At 42.6% G+C, this 21,753-nt stretch overlaps 1 protein-coding gene across 7 annotated transcripts in view; it reads right to left on the reverse strand.

The window, feature by feature from the left end:
* The window catches only part of cep63 (centrosomal protein 63), a 117,425-nt gene that overhangs the window by 78,807 nt on the left and 16,865 nt on the right, over positions 1-21,753 (reverse strand). For 6 of the 7 annotated variants that reach the window (XM_072573224.1, XM_072573223.1, XM_072573221.1 and 3 more), the window contains exons 2-3: positions 14,285-14,360; positions 10,579-10,762 (exon numbers count right to left, since the gene is read on the reverse strand). In XM_072573224.1, the coding sequence (XP_072429325.1) occupies positions 10,579-10,762; positions 14,285-14,328 (228 nt within the window). In that variant the 5' untranslated portion in view covers positions 14,329-14,360. The remainder of the gene's footprint in view (positions 1-10,578; positions 10,763-14,284; positions 14,361-21,753) is intronic. The other variant, XM_072573226.1, reaches the window with a different exon arrangement.

Genomic DNA, 21,753 nt, shown 5'->3' on the forward strand with positions numbered 1-21,753 from the left:
AGTGATGGAAAAGGATGGACAGGATCTAAAAGTTGAAGTTCTAAATTAGAGAAAGTTGATTGGGTGCGGAGGTTCGCAGGTGAAGGGATGGCTCGAAAATGTGTAAATGCTATGATATTCCAGTCCCACATTCCTAACCATGTCCTAAGTTCACCTGCTTTCTCTGTTAGGAGTCTTGCATTGAAATAAATGCAGCTTAATTTACTTCTTCCTCTGCTTTGTTCTTGCCTGAGACAACAAGAGTCCAGAAACAGTATATTCTTGTTAGGGTGAAAAGCAAGGCTGGTAGGTGTAGGGAATGTTGGATGACTAAAGAAATTGAGCGTTTGGTTTAGAAAAAGAAGGAAGCATATGTCAGGTATAGACAGGAGAGATCGAGTGAATCCTTAGAAGAGTCTCAAGGCATTAGAAGTATACTTAAGAGGGAATCAGGACGGCAAAAAGAGGACATGAGATAGCTTTGGCAAATTGAATTAGGGAGAATCCAAAGGGATTTTATAAATACATTAAGGACAAAAGGGTAAGTAGGGAGAGAATAGGATCCCCACCACCGCCCCCACCAAAAAAAAAAATCAGCAAGGCAGCCATTGTGTGGAATCACAGGAGATGGGGGAGATATTAAATGAGTATTTTGCATCAGTGTTCACCATGGAGAAGGACATAGCAGATACCGAATGTGTGGAAATGGATGGTGACATCTTGAAAAATGCCCACTTCTTGAGGAAATGCTGGATGCCTTAAAATTCATGAAGAGGGACAATTTCCCAGGACCTGATCAGGTGTACCCTCTAACTCTGTGGGAAGCCAGGGAAGTGATTGCTGGCACCCGCTTTGAGATATTTGGATCATTGATAGTCACAGGTGAGGAAGCGGAAGACTGGAGGTTGGCTAATATGATGTCACTACTTAAGAAGGGTAGCAAGGAAAAACCAGGGAACCATAGACCGGTGACTCTGACACTGGTAGTAGGCATGTTGTTGGAAGGAATCCAGACGGACGGGACTACATGTATTTGGAAAGGCAAGGGCTGAATAGGGATAGTCAACATGGTTTTGTGCATGGGAAATCATGTCTCACTAACTTGTTTTGAGTTTTTTGAAATGTAATGAAGCGGATTGATAAGGGCAGAGCAGTGGACATGATCTATATGGACTTCAGAAGGCGTTTGAGAAGGTTCCACATGGTAGACTGGTTAACAAGTTGGATTATGTGGAACACAGGGAGAAATAGCCACTTGGATACAGAACTGGCTCAAACACAGAAGACAGAGAGTGGTGGTGGGGGGTTGCATTTCAGACTGGAGGCCTGTGACCAGTGGAATTCCACAAGGATCGATGCTGGGTCCACTACTTTTTGTTATTTATATAAATGATTTGGATGTGAATATAGGAGGTATGAGATGACACCAAAATTGGAGGTGTAGTGGACAGCAAAAAGGTTTACCTCAGAATACAAAGGGATATTGATCAGATGGGCCAATGGGCTGAGGAGTGGCAGATGGAGTTTAATTTAGATAAATGTGAGGTGCTGCATTTTGGAAAGGCAAATCAGGGCAGGACTTATACACTTAATGGTAAAGTCCTGGGGAGTGTTGCTGAACAAAGAGACTTTGGACTACAGATTCATAGTGCCTTGAAAGTGGAGTCTCAGATACATTACCTAGTGAAGACTGCATTTAGTATGCTTTCCTTTTTGGTCACAGCATCGAGTATAGGAGTTAGGAGGGCATGCTGCAGCTGTACAGGACATTGGTTAGGCCACTTTTGGATTATTGTGTGCAATTCTGGTCTCTCTCCTATAGGAAGCATGTTGTGAAATTTGAAAGGGTTCAGAAAAGATTTACAAGGATGTTGCCAAGGTTGGAGCTCTTGAGCTGCAGGGAGAGGCTGAATAGACTAGGGCTGTTTTCCCTGGAGCATCAGAGGCTGAGGGGTGATCTTACAGAGGTTTGTAGGGGGCATGGATCTTATAAATAGACAACCGTTCCCCTGAGTTGGGAGAGTCCAGAACCAAAGGGCATAATGTTTAGGGTGAGAGGGGAAAGATTTAAAAGGGACCTAAGTGGAAAGTTTTTTACGCAATGTGTGGTGCGTTTATGGAATGAGTTGCCAGAGAAAGTGAAGGAGGCTGGTACTATTACAACATTTAAAAAGCATCTGGATGGGTACATCAATAGCAAGAGTTTAAAGGAATATGGGCCATATGTTGAAAAACGGAACCAGATTAATTTAGGATATCTGGTCGGCATGGACGAGTTGGACCGCAGGGTTTGTTTCCGTTCTGTATATCTCTATGACTTGAAGCGTTTAAATGATCAATTGAAACATGATTGGATACAAATGCTGGAAAATTAGGCTGAAGAGCCTTATTTCAATTTCTGTAAGACTCTAACTCACCACTGAATAGTCACAAACGTTAAAAAAAGTTAACAAATATTTAGTGACTGCTCCAAAAACAAAGATGGCCACTGTGGCTGGAATTGGCAATAATCTTTCAAAGAATCTCCAAGTCACCCAGACAATCAATGCTTCATTTATTTTCAAAATTCATTCATAGGATGAGGGTGTCACTGGGTTAGCCAGCATTTATTGCCCAGAGGTCAGTTAAGAGTAAACCACATCGCTATGGATGTTAGTCCAACCAGGTAAATTGATGGATTTCCTTCCTTAAAAGACATTAGTGAACCGGATGGAGTTTCCTCACAATCATCAATGGATTCTTGGTAATCATTAGATTCTTAAACCCAGATTTTGATTGAGTTCGAACTCAGTTCATCAGAATATATCCTAAGTTCTGAAGTGACAGTCCAAAGATAATACAACTAGCTCATTGTCTCACCTCATGTACCTCCTGATGGGATTGGATTGCTTACTACTGTGTTACAAGGTGCACAGAAACCGATTGTCTCAAAGGAAAAGCCTCTATCCAACAGGAATTAACTTCTGGAATGGGTCATAAACAGTTGGTTATCTGCAATGCAACCTTTATCTCAATGGTAAATATTCTCCTTCCTTGCTGCCAATGAGAATCAGAAGGCCTTTGAAAGAATTTTAAAAGAGAATAAAGTGTCTCCAACTCCTTATTGGCTGGCAAGCTAGTCAATCACCTCAACAAAGGAATTCCAGACTGTGAACTCTGAACTTTTAGATTCCATCTTGAAAGCAAGAAGATTGATAAACTGGTCAGCTTCAGTTGTTCTGCATGTTGTTAAATAAAATAAATAACTTTATCCTTTTCATACAGATCTTCCTTTGGATGTTTATAAGCATGCATGCGCTGTGAAATATCTTCATAGGCAGGAACTGGAGAATTTTGATGGGAGGTGGCTGTTTGAGGGTAAATCTACTTCGGACATGTGGGAGTATTTCAAACTGCAGTTGATAAAGAGTTCAGGAGTAGCAAGTTCCTGCAAGAATGAGGGATAGGTGTGCTAAGTTACACAAAGCTTAGATGACTATGAATGTTATGACCTTGGTCAGAAAGAAAAAGAAAGCATTCATAAGGTCTGATGGGAACTGATGAAGCCCTTGAAGCATATAAGCTAATGGGAAAGAACTTAAACAAGGAATTAGAAAGGCTAAAAGGGGTCATGAAAAGTCATTCGCAAACAGGATTAAGGAGAATCCCAAGGCTTTTTACACATATGTAAAAAGCAAGATGGCAGCCAGGGAAAGGGTTGGCCCACTCAAGGACAAAGGAAGGAATCTATGCGTGGAACCAGAAGAGATAGGTAAGGTTCTTAACGAATGCTGTGTGTTGGTATTTGCCAAAGAGAAAGAATTGGTGGAGGATGACCTCAGGGAGGGAATGTCGACTTTCTAAGCCAACTTGCTATTAAAAAGTAAGCGGTGTTGAACATCTTAAAAAGTATTACGGTAGACAAGTCTCCAGGTCCTGATAGGATCTATCCCAGAATATTGACAGCGCCAGAGACCCGGGTTCAATTCCCACCTCGGGCGACTGACTGTGTGGAGTTTGCACGTTCTCCCCGTGTCTGCGTGGGTTTCCTCCGGGTGCTCCGGTTTCCTCCCACAGTCCAAAGATGTGCAGGTCAGGTGAATTGGCCATGTTAAATTGCCCGTAGTGTTAGCTAAGGGGTAAATGTAGGGGTATGGGTGGGTTGCGCTTCGGCGGGGCGGTGTGGACTTGTTGGGCCGAAGGGCCTGTTTCCACACTGTAAGTAATCTAATCTAAAGAGAACAAATTGCTGAAGCATTGACAGACATCTTTGTATCCTTGTTGGCCACAGGTGAGGTCCCAGAGGGAGAATAGCCAATGTTGTCCCATTGTTTAAGATGGGTTGTAGGAATAATCCTGGAAAATACTCTGTGAATCTTATGACAGCAATAGGGAAATTATTGGAAAAAGGTTTTTAGGGACACGATCTATATGCATTTAGAAGCAAATGGACTTATTAGCGATAAATTGCATGTTTTGTGTGGGGGAGATCGTGCCTCACTGACTTGGTCGAGTTTTTTGAGGAGGTGATGAAGATGAGGGAAAAGTGTTTGACGTTGTCTACATAGTCTTCAGTAAAGCCTCTGAAAAGGTCCCTTGTGGCAGCTTGTACAAGAGGTGAAATCACATGGGTATTAGGTGAGCTGGCAACATGGATACAGAACTGGGCTTAAGTCACAGAGTAGAGGCGGAAGGTCGTTTTTCGGAATGGAGGGCTGTGGTGTTTCACAGGAATCAGTGCTGGAACCTCTGCTGTTTGTGATCTACGTAATTGATCTATGTTCTAATTCAGGTGAAATACCAAAACATTATGTCACTCACTGGAACCTTGGCACCACTTACTTCATCACTCCCCGCCAGCCCAAACCTCAGCAATGCGCACTTATCCCTATTATAACTCGCGCACCAATTCTAATCAGCACCACCCCAACCCCACCGCAAACGATGTTCACCATTCCAACAATGTTCACTCCCCTCCCAACCAGGATCAACACCCAGGATCTTTGGCTCCTTACTTTGGTTAATGTTACAGCAACGGCAGTATTGTTGGAAGTGTGGGTTGAGGATGAGCATTCTCAAGGAATATAGAGGGTGGGAGTGACTTCAGAGCATACAATCGGAGTGGGGAAGAACCCACGAAGAAAGCCTGGTTCATTTAAATGAAGTGAAATTCAACAACTAATGACAGAGCTCAAGGTGTAACCCTTCAAAAGGAAGGGAGCTAAAGGAGTATGATGTGGCTACAATTGTGCTCTCTCGAACTTCCGATTCAGCTCAGAGCTAGATCCACAACATAGGCAAGACAAGACAATGTGAAAAGTTGAGACCATTCTTTTAGAGAGAGCCAGCAACGGGAACTCTCACTCTGCTGCTCACCAGAAGATCTGGGCCATTAATTCGGAAGCAAAACAGTATGGCGATTGGAAATCTTGAATAAAAACAGAAACTGCTGGAAATGCTTAACAAATCCAGTTGTAACTGAGAGAAAGAATCTGAGATAACATTTCAGGTCAATGACTGTTCAGATTAAATGTCCTAATGAAAAGTCATCTATCTTAAACATTAATGCAATTTCTCTCCCAAAGGAACTATCTGAGCTTAAAACTATGATATAGGAGGAGAATTAGGCCATTTGGTCCATCAAGTCTGCTCATGGGTGATATATTTCTCAGCTTCATTCTCTTACCTTCATCAGTGACCCCTGATGCCTTTACTCATCAAGACCTATCCACCTCTGTTTCAAAGACACTCAACGACTTGGCCTTTACAGTTTTCTGCGGGAAGAAGTCCCACAGATTCACTTCCCTCTAGTTGAAAAAAAACCTTCCTCATCTCAGGTCTCAAGGGTCATTCCTTCACTCTGAGGTTGTGCCCTTGGTTGTGCCCTTGGGTACTAAACTCTTGTCTTAATGGAATCATCATCTTCATATCCAGTCTACCCAGGCCTCTCAGTATTCTGCCAGTTTCAATGACATCCCCATTCATCATTCTAAACTCTTAAGTACAGGCCCAGAGTCCTCAACTGCTCCTCATATGACAAGTCCTTCATCCTCCAGATTAATCTTGCAAACTTCTTCTGGATTCCCTCCAAGGCCAAGCACATCCTTCCTTAGGGATGGTACCCAAAGCTGCTTACAATATTGCAAATGAGATCTGACCACTGCCTTGCACAGCATCAGCAGAACACTCTGTTGGATTCTAGTCCTGTCAAAATGAATGCTAACACTGCAATTGTCTTCCCAACTGCCAAATTAACCTGCATGTTAACATTAAGAGAATCCTGAGCTGGGCCTCCTAAATTCCATGTGTTTCAGATTTCCAAACCTTTTCCCATTCAGAAAATAATCTGTGCCTTTTTTACCTTCCTACCAAAATGCATAACCTCACTTTCCCACATTGTATTCCACCTACCACTTCTGTGCCCACTCTCCTAAGCTGTCCAAGTCCTTCTGCAGCCTCCTCGCTTCCTCAACACTACCTGTGCCTCCATCTATTGAGTATTTGTAGCAGTCTGCTTTTATTACGTTACTCCTCCTGACTTGGAAACAATTTGTGCAGCTTAACCGTGAACAGGACAGTAGTTTCACCATAAACCTTTGCAGTTTAAAGAAAAGCTACAATATAAAGAACTAATGCCACCTAGAGGCACAATAAACATACAGTGCAATGATAAGCCACGAGAAACATGTTCACTGCTCTGAGAATACGAAAGAAACACCAGGGAAGACTAACTTTCAAAGTGACAAATAATAAGGAACCAGTTACAAAAACAGAGTCTTGCTCATGCTGTTGGAGAGAGTTTAAACAAGCTAGGGACAGCATTGAGTATAGATCACCAGAAAAACAGAATGGGAAATAGAAGGCAGAAAGTTATCTGGAGAGCTTGGAAGGCAAAGCTAACAAAGATTTGGAGTAGAAATAAAAGAAGACTGGAGAGACAAACTTATTAACTCCCTCAAATGCTGGTAGACCTGCTGCGCTTTATAGCACTTGTTGTTTATATTAGATGAAAAAAGAAGTTTATTGTGCTCAGAGTTTGTGCAAAACAAAATAATATCCAATGGAGAAATACAGTAAATAGCACAAATAAGCTAGGACACAGATCGACATGTGAAACTCTGAGTTACAGAAATATACAATATAGGAAAAGGCCCTTCAGCCCATTTCATCCATGCCAATCAAAAACAACCATCTCACGATTCCAATCCCATTTTGGGACACTTGGCCCATATCCCTTTATGCATTGGCATCACAAGTGCAAATCTAAGTACTACTTAAATGTTATTAATGGTTTTTGCCTCTCCCACTTTCAGGCAGTGAGTTCCAGATTCCCACTACCCTCTTTCCTCACATCTCCTCTCAACTTCCTGCCCCTTCCCTAAAATCTGCCCTGGTCATTAATCCCTCCATCAAGGGGAAAAGTTTCTTCCTGTCTACTGTATTTATGTCTCTCAATTTTAAGATCTCAATCATATCTCCATCAATCTCTTCTGCTCTAAGAAAACAATTTCAGTCTATTCAAACTCTTCATAGCTCAAACCCTCCAGCCTAGGCCACATTCTGGTAAACCTCCTCGACACCCTCTCCAACACAATCAATCAATCACATACCTCCTATAATGGGGATTCCAGAACTGCACACAATATTCTGGCTGTAGCCTCATCCACATTTTATACAGTTTCAGCATAACTTCTTTGTTCTTAAATTCTACGCCTCAGCTAATAAGGGCAAGTATACCACATGCTTTCTTAACCGCTTTATCCACCCGTCCTTAAGGGACTTGTGTACATGCACAAAGTCTCTGATCCTTTTTGTTTCCTGGAATCTTCTGCTTCATGTATTCTCTTGCTTTGTTTGCCTGACCAAGTGCATCATCTTACATTTATCTGGATTTAATTCCATTTGCTACTCACCAGCCCATTTATATCCTCCCGCAAGACTAATAATTTCCTCCTCACGACTTAGAATCCCACCAATCTGTGAACTTACTGCTCAACTTTATTTCAAGTCTAACTCATTTATATAAACCACAACAGCAAGGGTCCCAACATTAACGACATGGGACCCTATTGGATACAGACTACCAGTCAGAAAAACACCCCTCATTCATCACTCTCTATTTCCTCCCATGGGCTCTTGCCTTTGTTATGAATCTCCCATGTGTGCCTTTATCCAAACCTTGGAGTCCAAGCAAGCTGCATCTAAAGCATTGCCCTCATCTGTACCCCTGCTCAACTTTTTGAAAATTGATGGGGATATGATTGAGATTTTAAAACTGAGCGACATAAATACAATAGACAGGAAGAAACTTTTCCCCTTGATGGAGGGATTAATGACCAGGGCAGGATTTTAGGGAAGGGGCAGGAAGTTGAGAGGAGATATGAGGAAAGAGGGTAGTGGGAATCTGGAACTCACTGCCTAGTTGGTCAGTCATGACATCACCTGAACAAAACTGGGCTGACTGATCTTGATTAACCCTGCCCCTCCAATTGCAGATTAATTCTATCCCTCAGAACTGCATCCAATAGCTTCCCCACAACCAAGGGTCGACTGACTAGCGGAGTCTTTAGCTATTACTAAAACGTGGAGACAGGCAGGGTGGCAGCTTAATGCTTCGGATTGAAGTGTTTTTACGTGTGATAGAGGAGAAGCAATAAAACATTATGGTGCAGCGACAAAATGAATCAAAGAAATACTTATAGCCACAAAAAGAGATATATCAAAAATATGTTAAAAAACAACAAAGGAGCAAGCACACTGGGACTGTAATATAAACATCAAATAGTATCCCTGTTGTCTTATTTTAGCTTCTATCCAGGAGGATATAAATTTAACTCTGCTCATTTTTCCTTGTTGACATTTTTACACTGAACCCCTTGAATACTCTCCATTGCTCTGATGTCTCTCCTGCTAATGGAAGGATCTTCTCAACATCCACTCTACCCAGACCTTTCAGTATTCTGAAAGTTTCAATTAGATTGCCCCTCATCTTTATAAGCTTCATCCAATGTAGACAGAGCCCTCAACCATTCCTCATACGTTAAGCTTTTCAATCCTGGGATCATTCTCGTGAATCTCCTCTGGACCTGCTCCAGGGTCAGTATATCCTTCCTGAGATACGGAGCCTAAAATTGCTCACAATATTCAAAGAGAGGTCTGACCAGAGCCTTATAAAGTACATCCCTGCTTTTATATTCTGGTCCTCTAGAAATAAATGCTAACATTGCATTTGCCTACCTGACTTCCAACTCAACCTCCAAGTTTACCTGAAGAGAATCCTGGAATAGGAGTCCCAAGTTCCTTTGCAAGTCAGGTTTCTGAATTTTCTCCCCATTTAGAAAACAGTCTGTACCTCTAATTCTTCCAATCTGCATGACCTCACACTTTCCCACGTTGTATTCCATCTTCCACTTCTTTGCCCACTCTCCTAATCTGACTAAATCCTTCTGCAGCCTTCCCACCTCCTGAAAACTACCTGCCCTTCTACTTATCTTTGTATCATCTACAAACTTAGCCAGAATGTCCTCAGTTGCTTAATCTAGATTGTTAATGTATAAAGTGAAAAGTTGTGGTCCCAATACTGAATCTTGCAGAATTCCACTAGTCACCGGCTGTCATTCTGAGAAAGACCCTTTTATCCCCACATTTTGCTTTCTACCAGACAGCCAAGCTTCTATCCATGCTAGTACCTTGCCTCTAACACCATGGGCTTTTATCTTTCTCAATAGCCTGTTGTGCGGCACTTTGTCAAAGGCTTTCTGGGAGTCCAAGTAGATGATATAGATTGCTTAACTTGCTGATTTCCACCACAAAGATTTCTAACAGATTTGTCAGGCATGACCTCCCCTTGATGAAACCATGCTAACAATTTTCCAGTCCTCTGGGATCCTCCCTGACTCCTGAAAGATCAGCACTAATGCTTCCATTATCTCTTCAGCTCTCTACTTCAGAGTTCTATGGTGTAGTCCATCTGGTCCAGGTGATTTATCCACCGACAGACCTTTCAATTTTTCTAGCACCTTGGCCACCACACTCACCTCTGCCCCTGACTCTCTTGAGTTTTTGGGATGTTACTCACGTCATCCATCATAAAGACTGATGCAAAGTATTTGATCAGTTCCTCTGTCATTCTTTGTTCCCCATTATTATATCTCCAGTATCATTTTCTAGCAGCCCAACGCCCACTCGTGCCTTTCTTTTACCCTTTATATATCAAAAGAAACTTGAAATCTTCTTTGATATTTCTGGCTAGCTTACCCAATTTCTATGAGATTCAAGCAAGCAACCATTTTAGCTCAGTTTCCTAGGAAGCCAAATACATGTTTAGCCAATGAGAACTCAGTGACCTCAGTAATCTCAAGACTCTGAGCAGACCGCCTGCCACCAGCACACAATTGAAACCTCTATCTCACTCATCAAGATCAGCCAGACTCCACATTCTCATACTCAGCTGGTCTGCTGCCTGCTTCGAAACTCATTGTACTCACCACACTCGCCATCTTTTAATCACACCTGTGGGGAGACTATAACAATCCCCTCTTGTAAATAAGAACATGTCAGCAACTTCAAAGTGTGCCTGACCACTTCCAGTTGTGGGGTCGAGGGAAGTTTTGCTCCTACCTCTGTATGTTTCTGGTCAAGCAATAATCGAAACGCACTGAGCTCCTGTTCTCGGACCTTCAGCCTGGTTTCCACCGACTGGAACTGTGCTTCCCATTCAGACTTTTTCTGGGCTACCATGATATCAATCTGCTTCATCAGCTCTTGCAATTCAGCCTCACAGGTGGTAAAACCATTGTTGCAACTTGGTTCAGTCAAAGCCAATAAAATCAAAGAGAAAGAAATTGCAGAAGTTTGAATAAGATCCCTTTCTGAAATGACTAGGCAATAAAAGGCATCAGTTAATACAACAGTTTCAGTAATGGTGGAATCCATCTGGTTCCCTCATGTTCTTTATAAATAGAACCAGCCCCAATCCGAGCAGAGTTATTTCAGTACTGTTACAACACTGATATCTAACCAACAATGTTGAAAATTGTTCAAGTACATCTTGCACACAAAAGAAAACAAATCAACCTGGCCAATTACCATCCCTTTAGTCTACTCTTGGTGAAAAAGATAGAATAGGTCATCATCAGTCCTATCAAACATTACTTACTCAACTTTTGGTTTTGGTCTGGACATTTCAGCTCCTGGTCTCATTACAGATTTAGTCCACACACAGACCAAAGAGCTGGATTATACAGGCAAAGTAAGAATGACTGCCCTAGACACTGGCAGCATGCGAACAACTGCAGCAGTGTGGCATCAAGAAGCTCTAACTCTTGAATGACTGGAGCCATAACTAGCATACAGAAAGATGGCTGATCATCTCAGCTCCAGGAGATCACTCAAGTGTCTCTGAGGGCAGTACCCTCAGTCTAACAACTACAACTGCTTTTTCAATGATGTCTGTAAGAACAGTACAGGGATTGTTTGAACAATGTTCAGAACCACTCACAACCTCAGATATAGAAGTAGCCCGTGTCAATATGTAGCAAGCCCTCATAAGGCTTGTGCTGTTAAGTAGCAAATAGTATTCCTGTCAAACAGGTCCCAGGCAATGATCACGGAAAAGCGCAGCAGGTCAGGCAGCATCCAAGGAACAGGAGAATCGACGTTTCGGGCAAAAGGGCATAGATTCTCCTGATCCTTGAATGCTGCCTGACCTGCTGCGCTTTTCCAGCAACACATTTTCAGCTCTGATCTCCAGCATCTGCAGTCATCACTTTCTCCAAGTAATGATCATCTCCAGCAAGAGAGAATCTAATCACTGAAGCTTGGCATTCAATAACACTACCATCATTGAATGCAACCTCCACTGTCAACATACTAGGGATTACCATTGACCAGGAACTGACCTGGTCCGGCCATATAAATCAAAACAATAGATCAGAGACGAATAATACACAATCAGCCTCCCAAAGCCTGTCCACTACCACCATCACCCCCAACCAATACACTCCTCATGCTACTCCTTCATATCTTCCTTAGTCACTTATCCCTCATCAACTATGTACAAACCTCAACACATCCTCAAAATGTACAGAATAAAAAAAAGAACCAATCTAATAGAGCTGTCATATTCAAACATAGAATCCCTTCAGTGTGGAAACAGGCCCTTCGGCCCAACAAGTCCACACCGAGCCTCCGAACAGCAACCCACCCAGACCCATTTCCCTACTCTATTGCTCTACATTTACCCCTGACTAATGCACATAACCTACACATCGTTGAACAATATGGGCAATTTAGCATGGCCAATTCACCTGACCTGCACATCTTTGGATTGTGGGGGGAAACCAAAGTACCCAGAGAAAACCCACACTAACACAGAGAAGGTGCAAACTCCACACAGACAGTTGTCCGAGGTTGGAATCAAACCTGGGTCCCTGGCACTGTGAGGCAGCAGTGCTAACCACTGGGCCACTGTGTTGCCCTACAGATAATTCTTCATCGGCAAAATTGAGAAAGATGACCTCTTAAGAGGTCAGTCTGCTATAAAAACATGTATTTATCCACTTAAAACAAAGATAAATAATTGCTTATGAAATGATTAAAACCATCAATAAAAATTCAATCCTTCTTGAGGTACACAATCTAAACATTTTGAAACCCAACAAAGCATTCATAATAACCCTAGTCATCAAAATAAATTTGTGAAATATCAATAATGGAGTCCATTTAAATTGAAACACAAGATGGTATCTTCTGTAAGCTGCAGATACTGCTTCATAGCAGACTCAGGCAACTGTGCAAACTCCACACAGCCAATTTCCCTGTGACTGCATCGGTTTCCTCTGGGTGCTCCTGTTTCATGACACAGTCCAAAGATTTGCAGTCTAGGTGGATTAGCCATGGGAAGTGCAGGGTTAAAGGGTTAGGGTGGTGGTGGTGGTGGGGGGGGGGGGGGGGGGGGGGTGGAGGTTATTAGGTCTGGGTTAGATGCTTTTCAGAGAGTTGATGTGGACTCAAATGGGCCAAAAGTCACACTTCCACACTGTAGGGATTCTAAGATTCTATGACTGACTGTCAATCACTGGAGCACAGCTACTATTTGGATTATTTTTGATGCTAAACAATGCGACTATCACTTTATCAAAACTAAAGATCACTAAACATAATGAACTCAGTCCAAAACACGACAGGAGAGTTTTCTCGCACATACTTCTACAGTAACGAATGCATCATGGTACTTTATCCTTGGTAAAAATAAAATATAATGTAAAGTCACCACAGTCTACCACAATATTGACCTACACTTTGTTTAGAGAGAGATAACTGATGCAGGCTTAACCTGAATGTCATCACAGCTCAGCTGAGGAGAGAGGTTGAGAAGGGGAATCCTTTATGCTAACCTCGATTGGCGTGGGAATTGAACTCTCACTGTTGGCATTACTCTTCATCACAAGCTAGCCATTCAGCCAACTGAATCACAGGTTTGGATCCTGTTCATCATTTTAAAATTTTCTTCCCACTGGAAATGGAATTGCATAACTTAACAGTCCCTGTAAAGTGCATAGCCATATGGTCGAGTCCAGACAAAAGCCAGCCCTTTTAAATTATCATGTGCACAGCCACAAACTTTATAAAGATTATCCATGCACTCCAAAAAAATGAGAGAATTTTATCCCAAATACACTTATTGACTGAAATCCATTTGTTGGCTCAAAAACATCATGATTAATTGCACCATTTGACAGAATTGTAACGGTGCTGGAGGAGCCCATTTGGTCTGCTGTGCATAGACCACCCGGGGCGGCATGGTGGCTCAGTGGTTAGCACTGCTGTCTCACAGGTTCAATTCCAACCTCAGGCGACTGTCTGTGTGGAGTTTGCACATTCTCCCCGTGTCTGCGCGGGTTTCCTCTGGATGCTCCGGTTTCTTCCCACAGTCCAAAGATGTGCAAGTCAGGTGAATTGGCCATGCTAAATTGCCCATAGTGTTAGGTGCATTAGTCAGAGGGAAATGGGTCTGGATGGGTTACTCTTCGGAGGATCGGTGTGGACTTGTTGGGTTAAAGGGCCTGTTTCCACACTGTAGGGAATCTAATCAAATCTAATCATTTTCAAAAAATAAGTCCAATTCTTTTTTGAATACCTCAATTGAACTGAGTTAAAAGAAATACATATTATGACAGTTAAATTTATGCTAGATTCTCAGATTTGGTTAATATGAGGAATGACAGCACAGCAACGCAATTTAGAAGCTATTTACCATAATAGCAAAAGTGAAATTAAGCTCTCAAATATTTTCTAAGAACAATCAACAAGCTTTTGTACTTACCCATCTTGGCCAAAGTTTTGCACTGCTTCCAGTAAAGCCTCCATTTCATCCTTTCCGCCCAGCTTCAGATGGACAACTGTACACACAGGCCAGAGTTAACATGTTTCCTTAAAACTGTATTTGCCATACTTTCCTGACAACTAAACTTTAATGTTTTACTTTCATCATATTGCTCAAATCTGGAGTCATCTCACCCTTTTCTTTCAGACTGAAAACATTTTCACTTCCATAATTTTTATATTACCCTTCTAACTCCTACTCTACAATCAAAGCAGAATCGTAGGTTAAATTCACTTTGTTATTGCATTTCTTATCTTAGCTCTTTCAATGACCTGGTAGTGAAAAATGTCTGGGGCTGTGAAAAAAAAGGGGAGTGGAAATGATTGGATACATATTTCATTGATCAGCATAAACAATGCACATAATAGCATGTTCACAACTGGACATCAGCCTCAGGAACAAGGGACTTCAGTTACCCAGAAAAATGGGATTATTTGAGTCAGTTTGTCTTGGAGAAGAGAAGATTGAAAGGAGACTGGATAAAGATGTTAGAAATCATGAGAGACCTGGTCAGACCAGATAGGGAGACATTGCTCCTGTTAGTGAAATGATCGAGCACAAAGTGGCACAGATTTACTTGGCAAAATAGTACAATGATGACATGAAGAAAAATTTATTTATGCAGTAACTGGTTGGGAGATGGAGTGCACTGCCTGAAAATGTGGCGGAGGCAGCTTCAATTGATGCATTCAAGAGGGATTAGGCCTGTCCCAGTAGCAAGGAGGAGGAGTGGTACAAGGTAAATTGTTTCGCAGGTGAGCCAGTGCACACACAATGAGCTGAATTGTAGTCTCAGTATGAAACAAATCTCTGATTCTGACTAAATTATTCTGTACCTGCCAAACCAACCACCTCAAGAAGTACACTACCTGAGTATTCTTTTTAAACTGAAGTGAATACAGCTTTAACATTTTCATTACTGAATCACCATTATTCACAACTTGTACTTTCACTAGAAACCAAACATTTTTGGTGCTGATTTACAGCATCCACAGTTCTTTTGGTTTTTATTCAATTTTCAACATTAGCTTTACTTCTCTTCACTAATTAACATGGTCCTAAATCATTCTTTCTAAAGAAAATCTTGAACTATAATCAGTCTCCCCACATATTAATTATTCAGATATTAATCAGACACCATCCACCAGTATTTCACTTGTTATGACCAGACCTTGGGTGAGGTTCCCCAATTTTGCATCTTCAAGCCGGTTATCCCAAATGATTTAGCTCCTGGGTGAGGAGAAATCAATGGGCTGCCCTTCTTTATTTGCACATATCATGGCAACCAATTGCAACAAGGTTAACTTATAGTCACTCGTAATTTATGAAAATACAGTGAGTTGCGTATAAGTTGCCACAACGCGGCACCATTTTAATTATAGAAATTATATTTAACAAATTGAGACAAAGTTCGAACAAAGTTCATCGGTGCGGACTTGTTGCGCCGAAGGGCCTGCTTCCACACTGTAAGTAATCTAATCTAATCTAATCTAATCTCTTGTTCCCTCTACAGCTCCTGGGCTTCTGGAGCAGCTACGGGATGTGGCTGAAGCTGCCAGAGGCCACCAAAGGATCCAATTCCTGTTGATATAGCCCTTCCAAACTCAAATGGACTTATGCTTTAAAAAAAGAGCCAAATTAACCAGGTTTTCTTACATTAACAAAAATAATTTATGAATTACTATACACATCAATAAGAAAGAAGAAGTGAGTTCAAAAGATAAAAGTTTAGGGAAAGCAGATACACGAATCAGTATCTTGTTGATGGGATAGTTGAACATTTGCAGCCGTTGCAAGAGAGGTCAATGATCCCTTTAAGCTGTGCAGTTGCACAGCCACTAGCGGGGTTTGCACACACCAAATAACATTAACAGCCAGTTCAGATGATTGCTGTCGTACACCAATCTCAGAGGTCTGCACAGCAGCCGAAACATTAGTAAAAATTTAAGTAGAAGTTGACATCAGTAGTTGAAGTTAATTTGGATCAACCATCAACATCCTGAAAGTCAACTGGACTCACCACATTAACAGTGGCTACAACAGCAGGTCAGAGATTGGGAATACTGCAGCGAGTAACTCACCTCCTGGCTCCCCAAAGCCTGTCCACAAGCCAGGAGTGTGATGGAACACTCCCCACTTGCCTCGATGAGTGCTGCCCCAACAACACTCAAGAAATTTGGCACCATCCAGAACAAAGCAGCACATTTGATTGGCACACATTCATAAGCACCTACTCCCTCCATCACCATTGTTCAGTAGCAGCAGTGTGCACGATCTACAAGATACTCGGCAGAAATTTACCAAAGATCTTCAGATAACACCTCCCAAACCCACATCCATTTCCACCCAGAAGGACAAGGGCAGCAAATACATAGAATACCAGTACCAACTTCAAGTTCCCCACCAAGCCAATCGCCATCTTAATTTGGAAATCTATCAGGCAAAAGTGAGGACTGCAGATGCTGGAGATTAGACTTGAGTGTGGGGTATTGGAAAAGCACAGCGGATTGAGGTTGTGAGCCGAGGGGGTGGGTAGGTAGCTGAGAGTGTGATAGGCAGATGGAGGTGGGGGAAAGGTGATAGGTCGGAGAGGAGGGTGGAGTGGATAGGTGGGAAGGAAGATGGACAGGTGGGACAGGTCATGAGGGTGGTGCCGAGTTGGAAGGTTGGAACTGGGATAAGGTGGGGGGGGAGAGGGGAAATGAGGAAACTGGTGAAGTCCACATTGATGCCGTGCAGTTGGAGGGTCCCGGAGGTGAAGATGAGGTGTTCGTTCCTTTATGGTCACTGGGTGAAAATCCTTAAATTCCTTCCCTAATAGCATTGCAGGGCAACCCACAGCAAGTGTGGTCTGCAACAGCTCAAGAAGGCAGCTCATCACCACCTTCTCAATGGCAACTAGGAATGGGCAATAAATGCCCACATCCCAAGAATGAATTTTTAAAAATTGGTTTCATGGTCTTTATTCTTGCAGAGTGGTTGAGGTTCTATTCTTTTGATTGTGATTGAATTCCAGTATTCAGGGAGAGAGAGCCCTTTGTTGTCCTGTTTCCTTTGTCTGGTTTGTCTTCCATTACTTGCAGCACATGGGTAACTGGGGCTAATTCTTCAACTGTGACCCTTCATAGCATGCTAATAGTTGAATTTAGGCTGGTAACCACAAGAACATTTAATCCTACTAGGCCACTCCAGCAGGACTGAAACTTTTTTTTAAAAAAAACTCCTTCTTCAAAGGAGAAAACACAAAATGTGCCTGCAATTTGGAATGTAATCTGGTGCTGTGCTGTTGAGCAGGGGACAGTCATCTGACCTTGGTTCTCTTTGCAGTATCCAGTCTTCCACCTTTAAAGTGCCATTCTTAAGTGCTACCTCACAACCGTAGGTGTTAATTTCTATGGGACTCTCTCTGCAAGCAGCCACTTAATTGACATCCTCAAGATATCCAAGCTATAGGTTGTGTGAACGTTCTCTGAACAGCTTCTAATACACTTATGTTCTTTCTAAATAAAGAGGCCAAAATTGTAGGGTGCTCTAGATCTGGTCTCACTGATTCCTTATGCAACTGCAGTAAAAAATCTTTATATGTACATTCTGGCTTCCTTAAAACAAACAACAATGATCCAAATGCAAAGAGAACAAAGAGAACAGTACAACACAGGAATAGGTCTTTAGGCCTAAGATTGCATTGGCACATGATCTTCTAAACCTCTTTCACCTCTACATGATCCAAATCTCTCTATTCCCTGCCTATTCACATATCTGCCAAGATGCCTCCTAAATATTGCAATTGTATCTACCTCCACCACCTCCTCTGACAGCACATTCCAGGCACTTACCACCATCTGTGTAAGAAACTTACTTCTCACATCCCCGTTAAACTTACCCCTTTTACACTAAACCTCTGTCCCCTAGTAATTTGCTTGTCAACACTAAGAAATGGACTCTTAGACTATCCATTCAACACATCCTCTCAAAATTGTGTAAACTGCTATCAGGTTGGCCCCCAATCCTTGATGGGGTAAAAACAATAACTGCAGATGCTGAAAACCAAATACTGGATTAGTGGTGCTGGAAGAGCATCCAAGGAGCAGCGAAATTGACGTTGCGGGCAAAAGCCCTCCCCAAATCCTTGATGTTCAAGTGAAAAAAAATCAGCTTTGTCCAATTCCTCCTCATGCCCTCCCAACCAGGCAACATCCTGGTGAAAGTTTTCTGTACCCACTCCAAACCCTCCACATCCTTCAGTTAGTGTAGTGACCAGAATTGTACACAATATTCTGAATGTGGCTTCAGTAAAATTCTACACAGCTGCAGCATGTTATGCCAATTTTTATACTCAATGCCTTGGTGAAGGTAAGCATGCATATACCTTTATGACCACTTTATTCACTCATGTTAACTGTGGATCTGTACGCCTAGATTCCTCGGCATGCTGATGCCAGTAAGGGTTCTGTCATTTGCTGTATACTTCTCTCATGCATCATCTCGCAACTGTCCAAACTAAACTCCATCTGCCATAATGCTGACCAGTCTCTAACCTATCCATTCACTGTTGTATCGTCTGGTAATCCTCCTCACTATCTGTGAGCTCCAATCTTTCTGTCAACTGCAAACTTATTGATCAAATCTCTGTTCTCAATTTACATATATTTCAAACAACAGGAGTCCCAGCACCGATCCCTAAGGAACATCACTGGTCGCAGATCACCAATCTTGGTTTTCTCTTCTATGACTGAGCCAGTTCTGAATCTATCTTACCAGCTCACCCCAGATCTCATGTTACTTCATCTTCTGCATCAGCCTTCTCAGCGGATCCTCACCAAAGGCTTTGCTAAAGTCGAAACAGATAACACCCACCACCTCAACCTCAGTCTCATTTCCTCAAAAAACTCAACTTTGTGAGACACAATCTACCCAAGACAAAGCCATGGGGATGAACATTAAGGGTGTATTTTTCCAAATATGTATAAATCTTAAGAACCTTCTCCAATAATTTCCCTACCGCTGGTGTAAGGCTCACCAGCCGGTAATTTCCTGGATTATTCTTGTTGTCCCTCTTAAACAAAGGAACAATATTGGCTATCCTCCAGTCTCTGGCACCTCTTCTTTGCCTAAAGAGGATACAAAGAGGTTGTACAAGACCCAACAATTTCCTTACAAGCCTCACTCAGCATTCTGGGATAGATCCCATCAGGTCCTGGGGACTTCTCAATCTTCATTCTTTTCAAAACATTCAACACATCCTCCTTTTTCATAATGACATGCCCTAGAATATCAACATACCCATCCTGAGACACCATTCACCATGTCCTTTTCCTTTGCGAATACTGATGCAAAATATTCCCCTGGCTCCATGCACACATTCCCTCCTTTGTCCTCCAGCGGACCTACCTTTCCTTAGCTACCCTCCTTATATATGTATAAATCGTGTTTGCCAAAGACATTCCATGACCCCTTTTAACCCTTTTAATTCTGTTTGTCAGTTCCTTTCTGTTATCCTTGTATTCTTCAAGAACTGTCTTCAATTTTCTCAACTATATGCCTTTTTCCTTTTCAACATCTCTTCCCCTGCATCTTGCCATCCTCCTGCTTTATTTTCACAGGAACATGTTCATCCTGAACTTTAGGTTGCTAAAGCGTGGTGCTGGAAAAAGCATAGCAGGTCAGACAACATCCAAGGAGCAAGAGCGTCGACTTTTCTGACAGGACTCTTCTTCAGAACTGGGGAGGGGGAAGAACACAGAGATAAATAAGGGTGGGGGGAGGGGAGATGGGGCTGGGGCAAGGTAGGTGGGCAAAGGTAAGAGGTGATGGTGACAGGTCAGTGCAAAGTGTGGAGCGGAGCAGATAGATGGGTAGGTAGATCAGGTCAAGAGGGCAGATCGAAGATGGGCTGGGGGAAACCCACTCACCCTCCCTCCATTTATCTCTCAGCCTCTTCCCCATCTCAGTTCTGAAGAAGAGTCCTGCCTGAATCATCAACTCTCTTGATCCTCAGATGCTGCCTGACCTGTTGTGCTTCTTCTAGCGCCGTGTTTTATCAACTCTTGACTCTCCATCATCTGCAGATCTCATTTTCTCCTACTTGGTCCTGAATTCTAATCAACTTACTTCAAAAGTCATCGAGATGCCAGATGTGGAGTTAACCTCAAACAGCTGCTCCCAATCTGCGTTCCCCAGTTCCTGCCTAATGTTGTGGTACTTATCCTTCCAGTAGAAAGTGAGGACTGCAGATGCTGGAGATCAGAGTCAAGAGTATGGTGCTGGAAAAGCACAGCCAGTCAGGCACCATACAAGGAGCAGGAGAATCAACACGTCAGGCATTAGCCCTTCATCAGGAATGAGGCTTGTGGGCCGGGAGGCTGAGAGATAAATGGGAGGGGAGTGAGGCTGGGGGAAGGGAACTGAGAATGTAATAGTAGATGAAGGTGAGTGAGAAGATGCTAGGCCAGAGAGGAGGGTGGAGCGGATAGATGGGAAAGGTAATGGACAGGTCAGGAGGGCGGTGCCAAGGTGGAGGCTTGGGACTGGGATAATATGGTGGAAGAGGAAATGAGGAAACTGTTGAAATCCACATTGATCACATATGGTTGCAGGGTCCCAAGACGAAATATAAGGCATTCTTCCTCCAGGCTTCGGGTGGTAAGGGTTTGGCAATGGAGGTGGTCCAGGACCTGAATGTCCTTGACGGAGTAGGAGAGGGAGGTGAACTGTTCAGCCACAGGGCAGTGGGGTTGGTGGGTGTGGGTGTCCCAGAGATGTTCTCTGAAACAATCCGCAAGGAGGCATCATGGTCTCCTGTACATCGGGGAGACAGATCAGGTGCAACGGATACAGTAGATGGCATTGATGGAGGTACAGGTAAATTTCTGTCAGCTGTGGAAGAATCCTTTGGATACTTATCCTTCCCTCAATTTACTGCTTTCATCCAATGACTACATCTATCTTTATCCATAACTAACTTAAAACTTATAGAATTAAGATTACTATTCCCGAAACATTCCCCCCACTGAAGGTTTGATAGCCTGGTTGGGCTCATTCTCCAATACTAGATCTAGTATGAGCCCTTCACTAGTTGGACTCTTTACATACACTTCAAAAAAACAGGTTTTCCCCCATTAAAGCTCTCACACGAAGTGAGTCCCACTCAATATTGGAGAAACTAAAATCATGCACAACATTTTGCATTTTCCCATAATCTGTTGGTTTATCTGTTCTGCCATCACCTGCTGGCTGTTGGGAACCCTGTAGTACAATCCCAAAGTGATTGCAGCCTTTCTATTCCTGAGCTTAACCCATACTGCCTCCTTGGATAAGCCCTCCAAGGTTTCATCCCTCAGTACAGCTCTGCTATCCTCCCTTATCAATAACACAACTAACCACCTCTTTTACTCTGTATCTTTCCTGAA

This window comes from Chiloscyllium punctatum, chromosome 6 (assembly GCF_047496795.1).
Source record: "Chiloscyllium punctatum isolate Juve2018m chromosome 6, sChiPun1.3, whole genome shotgun sequence".
In the NCBI taxonomy this organism is placed as follows: Eukaryota; Metazoa; Chordata; class Chondrichthyes; order Orectolobiformes; family Hemiscylliidae; genus Chiloscyllium; species Chiloscyllium punctatum.